Source organism: Pteropus vampyrus, unplaced genomic scaffold, assembly GCF_000151845.1.
Source record: "Pteropus vampyrus isolate Shadow unplaced genomic scaffold, Pvam_2.0 Scaffold72, whole genome shotgun sequence".
NCBI classification, from domain to species: domain Eukaryota; kingdom Metazoa; phylum Chordata; class Mammalia; order Chiroptera; family Pteropodidae; genus Pteropus; species Pteropus vampyrus.
In genome coordinates, this window is record NW_011888853.1 from 1,197,725 (window position 1) to 1,210,942 (window position 13,218).

The 13,218-nt window shown below is 51.6% G+C and overlaps 1 protein-coding gene and 1 pseudogene across 3 annotated transcripts in view; both read left to right on the plus strand.

Annotated features, from left to right (window-relative positions):
* The window catches only part of LOC105293412 (protein tweety homolog 2), a 13,310-nt gene extending 6,972 nt beyond the window's left edge, over positions 1–6,338 (plus strand). For 2 of the 3 annotated variants that reach the window (XM_023531647.1, XM_023531645.1), the window contains 4 exons: positions 29–171; positions 864–1,140; positions 1,511–1,589; positions 4,467–6,338. In XM_023531647.1, coding sequence (XP_023387415.1) covers positions 29–171; positions 864–1,140; positions 1,511–1,589; positions 4,467–4,534 — 567 coding nt within the window. In that variant the 3' untranslated portion in view covers positions 4,535–6,338. The remainder of the gene's footprint in view (positions 1–28; positions 172–863; positions 1,141–1,510; positions 1,590–4,466) is intronic. The other variant, XM_023531646.1, reaches the window with a different exon arrangement.
* Positions 6,339–9,199: 2,861 nt separating this feature from the next.
* On the plus strand, positions 9,200–9,318 carry LOC111741080 (annotated as a pseudogene).
* The last annotated feature ends 3,900 nt before the right edge of the window (positions 9,319–13,218 follow it).

The following is a 13,218-nucleotide window of genomic DNA, read 5'->3' on the forward strand; positions in this document are numbered from 1 at the left end:
CGGGCTGTGCCCCGCTCCCCCGCTGCAGGACTACCTGGATGCCCTCGCTGGTGTCTGCTACGACGGGCTCGAGGGCTTGCTCTTCCTGGGCCTCTTCTCCCTCCTGGCTGCCCTGGCGTTCTCCACCATGATCTGTGCAGGGCCTCGGGCCTGGAAGCACCTTACCACCAGGTGGGCTGCCTGGAAGGGGCTTCCTGGGGAGCAGGCGGGAGGCTCTGCTCTGACCGAGCCGAGAGCTCATAAGCCGGGATGGACAAGGGCAGCAGAGGGCCCAGGCATTTAGCCCTAACGGGCCACCTGCATGTCTGCAGAAGGTTCCCTGAGAGTCCAGACAGACCCCCAAAAGGAGGTTCCAGGGGCGTGGTGGGGCAGGAGTGGGGCCGAGCACAGTGACTACGTCATCCCATGACTGGCTTGTCCTCTCTTCCTCTGCAGGACTTTGTGGCGTGAGGTATTGAGGAGAGCTTTGGGTGCTAGGAGGGGTGCCCCCAGAATGCCAGGAAGGATAGAGTGTGGCACTGTCATCAGGGCTCCTGCAGTCTCACTGAGGAGAGGGACAGAGATGAGATGATATTTCAGCACCTCGCGAGTAGATCAGACAGGAGGAAGCAGGGTAGGGAGTGTCGTTGTACATGCGGTCAGCATGGTGGGCTGCCTGGAGGAGGTGGACGTGAAGTCGGAAACGGGGCTGAGTGATCTGAGGGAGTTTGGGCTGAGGAACATGTTTTAGAGGAAATTCAAGGACACGTGTATGTGGCCATAGGGGGAGTCTTGGGAGGAAAGGCCGGGAAGCAGCCAGCACCCTGCTGCCTTTGGGCCTCCCTTGTCTCTCATGGTCAGCCATACCCTGTGTGTCATTCTAGGGACAGAGACTATGATGACATCGATGATGACGACCCCTTCAACCCCCAGGCCCGGCGCATCGCTGCCCACAATCCCCCTCGGGGGCAGCTTCACAGCTTCTGCAGCTACAGCAGCGGCATGGGCAGCCAGACCAGCCTGCAGCCCCCGGCCCAGACCATCTCCAACGCCCCCGTCTCGGAGTACATGTACGGCAGGGGCTCCTGGGGCCTCCCCTCGTGCCGTGTAGCCCTCGGGGAGATGGGTCTGTGGGCAGCACATCCGGGTCCGGAGAGCCAGGTGGGGAGGAAGCATCAGATGCCAACCGTGGTCCCCTCACTGCAGCCACAGGATGCCTGGCGGGAGGGCCCCAGGGAGCACCTAGTCACCCCTGCACATCCACATGTGTGAGGGAACCCCCTGGAGAAGCCACAAGCCCGCGGGGCAAGTTGCAAAGCTGAGAAGCTGCATCTCTCCAGGCTGCTCCTGGCCCCTGTCGCTCACCTATTGCTTCTTCCTGGGCCGCCCGGAGCCCACACTCCCTCCTCTCTATCCGTGGTCCACTTCCATCCCCCCATTCCCCTAAGGGACCCTCCTGCAGAAATCTGAGCTCCCCCCACCCCTGCCCCAACACACCTGACCCTCCTGAGCTCCCCTCTCGGCCCTGCAGGAACCAAGCCATGCTCTTCGGCGGGAACCCACGCTACGAGAACATGCCGCTCATCGGGAGAGGCTCCCCGCCCCCCACGGTAACCTGGGCTCCCGCAGCAGGGGTGGGCGGAAGCGTTCGTGGGCCAGGTGTCTGTCGGGGAAAGTGCCCCTCCCTTCCCTCTGTGGGACGGGGTGTTTCATCTGCCCCATCGAGTGGTTTGGAAGGGGCCATCCAGTTGGCAAACTGGGAGCACTGAAGACACGGGGTCAGTGACACAGGCCGTGACCCTGAGGACCAGGATGGTCATATACGCTCCCGGATGTCCGGCGAGTGTGCTAGATGAACACTCTCCCGGGAGAGAAAGGCAGGACGCCGTCTCCGTCTTCAGGAAGTATGTCTGCAGGACTGGAGATTCAGGAAGGTTGTTTGTAGAAAGTGCCACATGGCGCTTTGGGACCTGGAGGGAGGAATTGTCCCGGCTGCCCTTCAGGACCTGGGGAGGCCCCGTGGAGTAGGTGGCATTTGAGCCTTACCCTAGAGCAGTGGGCCTCGCCCTAGACGACGTTGCCCGCCAGGGAGGCATTTGGAGGCATCTTTGGTTGTCACGACTAGGGGTAGTTGCTGCTGGCATCTAGTGGGCGGGGGCCAGGGATGCTGCTAAGCCCCCTAGAGTCACAGGACGGCCCCCACCTAAAAAAATGACGAGCCTCAAGTGTCCCTAGTGTTGTGGTTGAGAAACCATGCTCTGACCCTTCGTCTCTCCCTGCCGTGACCCCACCTGGCCGTTTTTGCCCAGAGAGCCTCCCGCGTCCAGGGTCCTCAGCCCAGGACAGTGGGTGGGTCGAAGTCTGCGCTCAGAGTGGGCACCTCTTAAATGCCCGCCCGGCTTCTCTCTAGCCGGACGCCACTTGGGTTCCTTTTATTTTATTTTATTTTATTTTTTTTTTTTGCCACCAGCTGCTGTGGACCTAGGAATACAGATTGATTTCAATATTAATCTGAGCACAACATAATTAGGGGAAATCTGCTGCTGTGAAAAATGAATTATTCAAAGCACCATGATGCCCAATAAAAATGATTTTTGGATTACCTTCTGTTTTGAAAGATCCAGGCCACTCTCCCTGCCATTAGCAGAGATAATCAAGAACTGACCTTATTTGCAAGGCTCAAGGACAGAATAAACCTTCTTCTGTAGCATTAAGACTTGCCCAGAAACCCTAATGGCTTTGGCAGAGTTGACTGCCCTGCCTCTAGGAAAGACCCTGCCCCACCCCCATCATGCAAGGGGCATGGGGAGACAATGACCGGTGCTGTTGACCCAGGAGCCCACAGCATGGAGGTGTGGACACGTGCCCCGATAATGACCACAAAGCTGGCCGCTCCCCACCCTCCCCCTGTGCCTGCTCTAAATAGTCATCAGTGCTCAGAGCAGCAGACGTGGATAAACCCCTCCCTCTGCCTACGCCATCTCTGGGGCAGACAAGGGATTCACTAAGGTGGGCAATGTCCAGCAAGGCCATCGGAGTGTACATCCCTTAGTTACGAATGTGTCCTCCCTCAGCTCTGCCTTCCGGAACCGTTCCTGTCCTTCCAGCACCATGTCCTAGACTTGACGGACAAAAAGACGACGTGGGCAATTGTTAAAAATGCCAATCCCAGCACTTGATCCCAGAGGCGCTGAAACAGTGTCCAGGGCAGCTGCCTAGGTGATCCTGTTGTCACATGAGTTTAGGAAATGCTGCTTCTGGCAGGAGGGTCTCACCCTTGAGCACGCAGCAGAATCACCTGGGGTACTTGTTGCCACACAGGCTGCTGGGCCCAGGGATTTGCATTTCTAGCATGTTCCCAGGTAAAGCCGAAACTGCCGGTCTGGGTCAGCCTTCCTCACCCTCAGCTCGACTGCCGTCCTGACAGCCATGCTTTGCTGTGGGCTGTGCCCTGGAGGATGCTGAGCTGCATCTCTGGCCTCAACCCAGTCGATGCCAGTAGCAGCCCCCGCTCCTTCCCCTCAAGTTGTGACAACTAAAAATGCCTGCCAGACATTGCCAAGAGTCCCTGGGAGGACAAAATCACCCCTGATCGAGACCCACTAGGTTCAAGAGTCTCTTCCCATACACACACACGCCAGCTGGAAGCGTTTGTTCCCTGTCCGGTGTGAATGGCCAGGACCTGGACCCCCAAAATTACCCTGGGGCCAAGAGGCAGTCGGGGTCCTGCTGACCCTTGCTACTTGGGGTCAGCAGACCAGCAGCATCTGGCGCCTGTTAGAATGCAGACTCTCGGGTCCCGTGATGTGAGACGTGATCATGTAAGAAGCCGCGTCTCTCTACTTCCGAGCAGTCGCCGATGCCCACTGAGTGCTCCCTTCGTGCTAGGTCTCCGCTTCACCAACTTGTCTGCACTTGGAAGAGCTCGTAAAGCACAGCCCGGTTGGAGAACCACTCTGTGAGGGGTCTTATCATTTCATCCTCTCAGTGCAAGAGCTGAGTGCTCTAAGCTCTATTTCGCAGGTGGGGAAACAGGCCACGGTGATGGGATGAGTAAGACGCACAGCTGGGACTTGAACCTGGCTCTCTTGAGTCAGTGGACCTGGGCCCTCGGCCTGCTCACCGTTCGGGCTCCTAAGTGTACTGGCGCACCCTGACGCCGTCCCTGGTGTCGGTGTGCGCAGCGGAGTAGATGTGGCAGCCACAGTGGAGGGCGTGGCTGGTCAGTGCGAGCAGCACGCATTCGAGCCTGGGAGCCAGATGTCCCGATGGCCCCACGGCAGGGAAGCATCACCAGACGGGAAGCCTGTGCGAGCCGGCCTAGTACCCTCCAGTCCCCATGATGCCCCGTCCTTAAAACATGGTGCCTGACCACTGTGGCTGGCCCGGATCTCCCTCCCTCAGAAGCTCCTGGCATTTTTGCTAGTGCAGTGTCCGGTAACATGCCATGACCCTGTTCTGACCGTCCCCTCCCCTCTCTTCCACAGTATTCTCCCAGCATGAGGGCCACCTACATGTCCGTGGCAGACGCACACCTGAGGCACTACGGGAGTGAGTTGCCAGCCTAGCACACTTCCAGAGTTCCCGCCTCCTTGATCCATTTTGGTTTTTACTCAATTCGAATGAGAGCTGCGTTTCTGTGATAGAAACCAAAGGCATCTGGAGATGCATGCAGGACTGCGGGATGGGAAGCCTCCTGCTGCCGCAGAGCATCAGCCCGGGGCCGGCTGAGATTCCTGACCAAAGCCCCAGGCAGATGGGGGACCCACGACTCAGACCAGCCTCTCCTTCTTCGGGCCTCTCCACACCACAAATGTCCCCCAGGCGCTTGGCAGTCCCTAAGCTGGGAGCCTGGTTCAGCTCACCCCTACATCCCACCCTGGCCAGGTGGGGAGTGGCAGTGAGGAGGGGCTGGGTCAGGCTCCAGGGTCCCATGGCCAGGACTGTGCCTCCTGTGAGCACAGCCAGAAGCCCAGATGACCACTCTCTCCGAGTCACCTCTCTCCTCCTGGCTGCACAGATGGGTAGCAGTTCCCTGCAGGCAAAGGTGGAAGGGCTGATCAGCAGATGCTTTTAAGGGAGGCGTCATCGTTGTTGATAAGATCAGACACTATCCAAATCAGTCTCCTGGGGCCAGATGACCTCTTCCTGGGCCACAGAGGGAAGGTGTTGGAGACTGCATAGGAGGCTGGTGGCTCCAGGGCCGGGGAACTGCAGCCTCGTGCCTGGTGAACTCGCAGTGAGAGACCCGTATGCATGAAAGCCTGACACGTTCTTCCCGGCTCTCGGTGACCCTCTGGCCTCACTTCCATTCCAGAATCGATGCTGTTCATTCACTACACGTAGGGATGGTCTCAGGTATTGATAGATACTTTGAAAGCGACTTTAACTCTGGTTTTCCAGTGTTTTAAGTATTTTGATGATCCAAAGAATTGGAACTCATAGTGCATCCAGTTTTTACAGTAGATTTGGGGCTCGTTCCTTACACCTGACTTGTATCCCATTCCTCATCAGATTTAGCTGTCACCAGCCAGTTCTTTATGGATCTGGAGGTGGAAGAGAGGGGATTTTCCCAAGCAGCTGTTTGATGGGAATATGGGTTCATTCCGCTCAGAGGGGAGTCCTTTAAGAGAGGAGGTAAGGGAAATGGCAGAGTGTCCAGGTCACCTTTCCCCTCCCTTCTGTTCTCAAGCAAGTTTGTCAGTAAAGGTTCTAGCAAAGTGGGACAACTAGGTCTTGATGTGAAAACAGAGATCTGTCCTACCTGTCCCTACCCCGTTGTCCCAGGCCCCCGCCCTGTACCTGCCAGGTGAGAAGGAGCTTGTTAACCAGGAGAAAATGATCACCCATCGTTCTGCCCACTGAGGATCCAGGGTTGGGCCCTTTGGTGCTTCCAACATCCTACCAACTTGCAGTGCACGGCACAGAGTCCCCACAGCCTCCACACCAAGGCAGGGACACAGGGCGGCGTGGCTTGGGACAAGGGCTCCGTTTCCATTTTGGAAGAGCCACTTTCTCATCAAAACCTTGACAGCAGAGTGGTTCTCAGCTTCCAGCCGAGCCCCCATGACAGAACGGGGCCACAGGGCAACCAGGATGCTCTCACCTGCATTAACCTGTACATACCGTTACCATAAACACCTTTGTATGGCCACGCCATGCGCAGATAAGGAACTCTGCGATGTCAAGGTGTTGCTTCTTAACGTTTCATTTTCGGCGACTAGAGAGTTGTTTTTAATGCATGGAAACTAAACTAGAACCCTTGGGTGGTTCCTGAAGGAGCCAGGTGGGCACACCTCTGCTTGGCACATGTGTGCCCTCACCTGGGGGACAAATAAACCACTTACACTAAAATGCGACTCAGTCTCTAACTTCCTCAGCTACAGGAATAAGGAGGGGACTGACCGGTCCCTTCCAGCTCCGTTATATATGGTGGGAGGGCTTCAAGGCAGATCCCAGTAGCAATTTCAGCACGAGTTTTGAAAGATGGGGCTACCGAATGAATGTCACAGGACCTCTCATGTGGCCACTAGCTACTCTTGGACTCAGACCTCGTTTCTGCCCTAGTCCATCTCCTAAGTTCCCCCTAAAGGGACTGTGGTCGCACAGCTTTGCCATGGGTCCTTGCTGTGCTCTCTCCCTAAGTCCTGCACCACCATGGAGCACCTGTCCAGGCGGGGTCCCCCTGAGAAGCAGTGCACCCTTCACACTTTCTTTGCAATCTCATTTATCTGGTGAACAACCAAGCCAGCCTGGGATGGCTCCGCGGAGCAGATTCCAGCTGTCCGCCCATGGTCCTAAGCTGCTGTTTATTCTTCTGTGTAGCAGCTGTCCTCCCGGAATTGCCTGTTTCGAGGAGCTTCCCGCGGGGAATAACTTACGTGTCCTTTGGGAGGGTTTGAGGTGAGTGCCGAGGGCAGGCTCAGAACTGCACATCCTTCAGCCAGAGACCAGAACTGGGGCATCTTTTGAATGGAAACATTTTCCCACCCACGTGGTGGGATAGCCCTTTACCCTCGTCTCGATATAGCAGTGGGAATGAGGCAGGGAGCATGGGAGAAATTCTCCTATAATCACTGTGATTTTTTAAAGGTAACTGCAGCTCGAGACCCAAATGAAATTCTTCTGGGGCCTCCCACTGTCCCCCGGGGTCTGGACTGAGACCTGAGCTGTAGGCAGGCCCTGAACGAAGTAGGAAGGAGGCCAGGCGGGCGGGCGCAAGCTTGAGGGAGGTTTGGATCACCGTGTCTGTCACCTTCCTTTGCTACCTTGTCCTGCACTAATCTCTCACCCAAGAGAAAGGGGTGAGGTGGGAAGCCCTCCCAGCCAAGCCTGCCTCTCTTCCACTGCCAGCCTGCCGGCCTCACCATCCCCAAACATCTCCGAGCAGCCCTGAGTCCAGCGCCAGGAACCTGCGCCCAAAGAGAAAGAGTAATTAATTCCATCAGGCCCCTCAGTACATGGAGCCTTTGTCAGGAACAGGCATGAATTTGAGTCTACTATTCAGGGACCACATGGGGCAGCTGCCAGAGTGGTCCCTTCTCCAAAGCTAACTCATCTCCAGTCGTCCCGAGCCATGCCCTGCTATATTTTTTCCCTCTTCCAAAGCTGTGAGGTCTTGTATTTCAGAGTGGCTGGGGCGATGTCACTCCCTCATGGCTCATAAACACTCAAGGGGCCGTGCGTGCCCACTAACGGATACACCCAGATCAGGAGATTTTTGCCTTCCTTTCTTCTCCCTTTCATTCATTTAACTAAAAATATATTGATCGCCTAGCACAAGGGCCAGCAATTTATGACCTGTGAAAATACTACCCAAAGAGATCTACAGATTCAATGCAGTTCCTAGGAGCCCAGCCCGACCTGCTGCCTTGTATGGCCTATGAATAGAGTTTTTATATTTTTGAATGGTTTATAAAGATCAAATATTTATAACTGATTTCGATGGTGGAGAACATGAACTTTGAACCTCAATTAAGCATAATGTTATGCCCTCCCCAAGGAATTCCATTTTTCTCATTAATAGACCTGAATTACCAAAAAAAAAAAAAAAAAAAAAAAAACTATGCTCATTATTTTGAATTTTGGTAATCAAAAATGTGTGGGAATTGGTTTTCTCTCTTATCATGTAAGTATCTAGAAAATATCTTTGATTTTGCCTCCTAACCTGCAGATAGTAAATACTCTAGTATTTATTATCTTTTACAGTAGTTTGCAGTTTGCTGGCGTTGGCCTGCCACGTCACCTTCTCCAAATCCTGGGACCACAGAAGCATCTAAGGCAGTTGTGGACCTTAACTTCATGGCGTTTACAAACAGGGAGGGAAGATGTCCTCATTCATAACATCTTTCTGTGTGTTCTCACATGGTGGAAGGGGCTAGGGAGCTCTCTGGGGTCTCCTTTATGAGGGCGCTAATCTCCTTCGTGACAGCTCACCCTCATGACCTAATCACCTCCTAAGGCCCCCACCTCCCAATATATCACCTCGGAGGTTAGTTTTCAATATATGGATTTTGGCAGGGCTTAAACATTCCTACCATAGGAAGGGTATATGGGAATTATTTGCACTATCTTTACACCTTTTCTGTAAATTGAAACTTCTGAAATAAAAAGTTTATTTTAAAATGGGGTACATGGTAGCCAGGATACCCACTTTCAACACTTCTATTCAATATAGTACTGGAAGTCCCAGCCAGAGCAGTTAGGCAAGAAAAATAAATAAAAGCTATCAAAATTGGTAAAGAAGTAAAAATACCTCTGTTCACAGATGATATAATTTTATATGAGGAAAACTCTAAAATTCCACCAAAAATTGTTTAAAATAATAAATGAATTCAGCAGGGTAGCTGGATACAAAATGAATACACAAACTAACAATGACTCTGAAAAGGAATTTTTTAAAAAATATCTATTTATAATAGTATGAAAAATTAAAACACTTAGGAATTAACCAAGAAAATGAAAGAATTATATAATCAAAACTACAAACATTGTTGAAAAAAATCAAAGAAGACATAAATGGAAAGACGTCTCGTGCTCATGGTTTGGAAGACTCAATATTGTTAAAACAAAAATACTACCCAGAGTGATCTACAGATTCAACGCAATCTCTACGAAAATACCAGAGACATTGTTTTCAGAACCAGAAAAACCTATCCTAAAATTCACACAATCTCAAGAGACTCTAAATAGCCAAGATAGCCTTAAAAAAGAGTGAACTTAGTACAGCCAAGCCACCCTGAGCGTGCCTGATCTTGTCTGATCTTGGAAGCTAAGCAAGGTCGGGCCTGGTTAGTATTTGGATGGGAGACCACCTACAAAGACCAGGTGCTGTAGGTGTTTAAAAAAAAAAAAAAAAGTGAACTTGCAGGACTCACACCTAATGATTTCAAAATTTATTACAGAGCTACAGTAATCAAAACACGGTGATGCTGGCTTAAAGTCAGACACACATAGACCAGTGAAAAAAATAGAGCCCAGAAATAAACATCCACACATATGGTCAAATGATTTTCAACAGGAGACCAAAACTATTCGATGGGAAAAGGACAATCTTTTCAACAAATGATGCTAAGAAAACTGGATATCTACATGCAAAAGAATTAAATTGGATACTTACCTAATAGCAGACACAAAAATCAACTCGAAATTGATCAAAGACCTAAATATAAAACCTAAAACTATAAAACCCTTAGAAGAAAATAGAGCAAAAGCTTCACAACACTGGATTTGGCAGTGACTTCCTGGGCATGATCCCAAAGGCACGGGCAATAAAAGAAAAAATAAATTGGATTTCATTACAATTTAAAAATTTGTGCATTAAAAGACACTATCAACAGAGTGAAAAGACAATCTATCACATAGGAGAAACTATTTATAAATCACATATGTAATAAGGAATTAATATTCAGAATACATAGAAAATTCAACAATAAAAAGAAAACCTGATTCAAAAATGGGCAAAGGATTTGAATAGCTATGTCTTCAAAGAAGATATACAAATGGCCAAGAAGCATATGAAAATATGCTCACTATCACTAATCGTTGGGGAAATGCAAATCAAAACTATAATGAGATACCACCTCACATTCATTGGGGTGGCTACTATCAAAAAAACAAAAAGAAAGAAAATAAATGTTGGCAAGGATTTGGGGAAAGTGGAACCTTTGTGCACTGTTGGCGGGAATGTAAAATGGTACAGCCACTGTGGAAAATAGTATGGTGGTTCTTCAAAATATTAATAAGTTATATTAAGCAAATAGAATTACCATTGAGCCAGCAATTTCACTTCCCAAAAGAATTGAAAGCAGGGTCCTGGAAAGAGATTTGTGCACCCACGTTCATAGCAGCATCATTCACGAGAGTAAAAGGTGGAAGCAGCCTAAGCGTCCATCCATAGATTGAAAGGATAAACAAAATGTGGTATATACATATAATGGAATATTATTCAGTCTTAAAAAGGAAGAAAATTCTGAATATATGACAACATGGATGGACCTGAAAGACATTATACGAAATGATACAAGCCAATCACAAAAGACAAATAACGTGCGATCCCACTTGTACGATGTAAAGTACTCGAATTTAGAGACAGAAAGTGAAAAGAAAAATTTTTTTAAATTCTATTTATAGAATATATATTCCCACTGCCCCCACTTCCCCACCCAGGAAATTGTGGGTGCAGAAGGCTCAACTCCCCAAAGCTGGGGGCACGGTGAGGAGGGCGTGTGCGAGGGCAGTCCCAACGCTCCACTGTGGAGCTGATCTGTTTTTCACTTCCGGACACTTTGTCTGGATCTGATTCGCCTCTGACCACACAAAGCCAGTTCAGTGGGGCTTTCAGACCCTCCTCCACCCATCTCCCAGCACCGCTGTCAGCACCCACCCCCCAGGGAGTCTTTTGCTCAGAGACGCTGGTAGGAATGGGAGCCAAGGGCGGCGGTGGTGGCAGTAGTCACTTAGGAGCTCCTCCTAGGTTAGTGTGGTTGGGCAAAGTGCTATCTCATTGGGGATTTGATTGCTCCTGCCCAGTTCAAGGCAGGTGGGTAGTGGCGGAGACATGTTTGTAGAGAAATTGGGGGTGGGGGGGGCTGGAGGGAAGAACAGTTGCTTTCTGTACTTTCACAGCTCCAAAACCCCCTGGGAAGCTGTCCAGGTGTCTTAGCCTGCCTCCTGGGAATCCCCACAAACTGGCCCCAGCTGACCTTTACAAATTCCTCTCTCATTTTCCTCCTGCAGAGACTGTCAACTCCAGCCAGACAGATGCACCTACCAGGCCCCCAAACGCCTTTCTTCCATAACCACCATCATTCCCTTCCCCCCGGTATGGAATAGTCTCCCATTCCTTCCCCCCGAAACTCAGAACTATTTGCCAAGGCCCAGTTCTAGCCCTAAGTCCCACTTCTTGGGTGACGTGTCCCTCATCCTCCCCCACCCAGATATCCAGTGCCTATCCCTGAATTCTGGTTAACCTGATCCCCTGCGGTGGGAAGTACAGAGCTAGTATTCAACTCCGCCAGAAGCACAGGGCTGGGCGCTCTGCCAAGTCATCTCAGCTGATCCTCCCAGATATCCTAAGTAATAACCACCGCGCGCACACACACACACACACACACACACACACACACACACACACTCACACTTTGCAGACCAGGAAGTTTGAGTTTTATAAAAGGAAAGTAACGCCCAAGGTCATGCTATTAGTAAATGGCCAAGCTGGGGTTCAAACCCACGTGTTCTGGCCCCAAATTCCCTTCTTTTAGTTTACATGATCTCACTTTATTGTTTTAATCCCATGGGAAATTTCATTGTATCCATCCATTCATTCAGCAAACACTTAATACATACTTACCACGTGCCAACCAAACACCCAACCCCTACTCTCCATCCTCACCCTTTGGTCAGACTTAGGGTTCTTGTAGGACATATGGAGGATGTGGCAGTAGAGGGGAGGTTGGGGTTATAATTACCATTTACTGGCGGAGGACACTGAAGGAAGGAGTAAACGACCTGCCAGATCACAAGCAAATACATAGCAGAGCCAGGGCTCAGGACTTCCGAGACGCTGACTACAATTTGCATTTTCTCCAGATCTTGCTCAGTGCATATTTGCAGACTTGGATAAGCGTCTTGGCAAAGCCCTGAAAAACGTTTATCGTTGGGCTAACTTGATTAATTTTCCTCCTAACTCCAGAGACCTCCAGGAGAGGAAGGATGGACCTGCGACGTTTCCAAACCGTCGTGGTGGGAGGTCACGTGCTCTGTGTCATCTCCGCGCCGCCCCCTTTTCACCGGTCCGGCCAGGGTTGCTAGGCAACGCGTAAACTCCGGGGCTGCGAGCCGTTTGAGAGGCGCTGGAGCCGGAACCTCGGCCCGGGCGCGTCCCCAGCGGCCCAGCGGCAGGAGGAGCGAGTGGACCCAGGGTAAGGGCGGGAGCAGGACGTCCGCAGCTGGAGAGGAAAGTAGAGAGTGAAGGCGCGAGCCCCCAGGGGTAATAATCACCTGCAGTGCAAGAAACTCCCGCAGGGCGTCCTTAAGGAGACAGCTCGGCCGCGCGGTGGACGCCAGGACCAGTGCTCACAGCGTGACCCCCACTGGTCCTCGCTCCCCCAGTACCCCCGAGTCACAGGACCCTGCGAGTTCTAAACACTTTGTCTCCTGCACCCCTGCTCCCAGCCAGTCGGGTCCTGATACCATCTGTCTCCCAGAGGCGGAGAGAGACCTCTAAAGGGTTTACAGTTTACAGCTGAATGGATGGGACATACGGCCTGGGCTGCGGTGGCTGCGGTGGCTGCGGTGGCTGCGGGAGGCTGGGCCCGTGAAGAGGGGGCCTTGCTGCTGAGAAGGGAGGGGTGGGAAATAATGGTACCTGAGCGCCAAAGAGGCGGCAGGTCCTGTAAATAGAGGGAGTGGGGGAGGGGGGCTGCCCCAGGGACACAGGGAAGAGGAAAATGTCCTGTTTATAACCCACCATGGAGCCCAGTCGGGAAGGAAGGCAGCCACCCTTCACCTGCCTCCCTGCTAAGCTCTCACACCCAGCTCCTGGGTCCCACCTCTCCCCTGCCTCACTCCCGGCGTGGAAACATTTAATCTTAAGTCATCGCAGCCTCTTTCAAGAAATTACTTTGCTCATTATCATTGCACCAGAGGAGTCTGGCTTTTAAAATTGGTGAAGGTTCCGATCTGACCTGGGTCGCAGAGATGGTTGTGTTTTTGACGGGAGGACCAGCTCATCTCCAG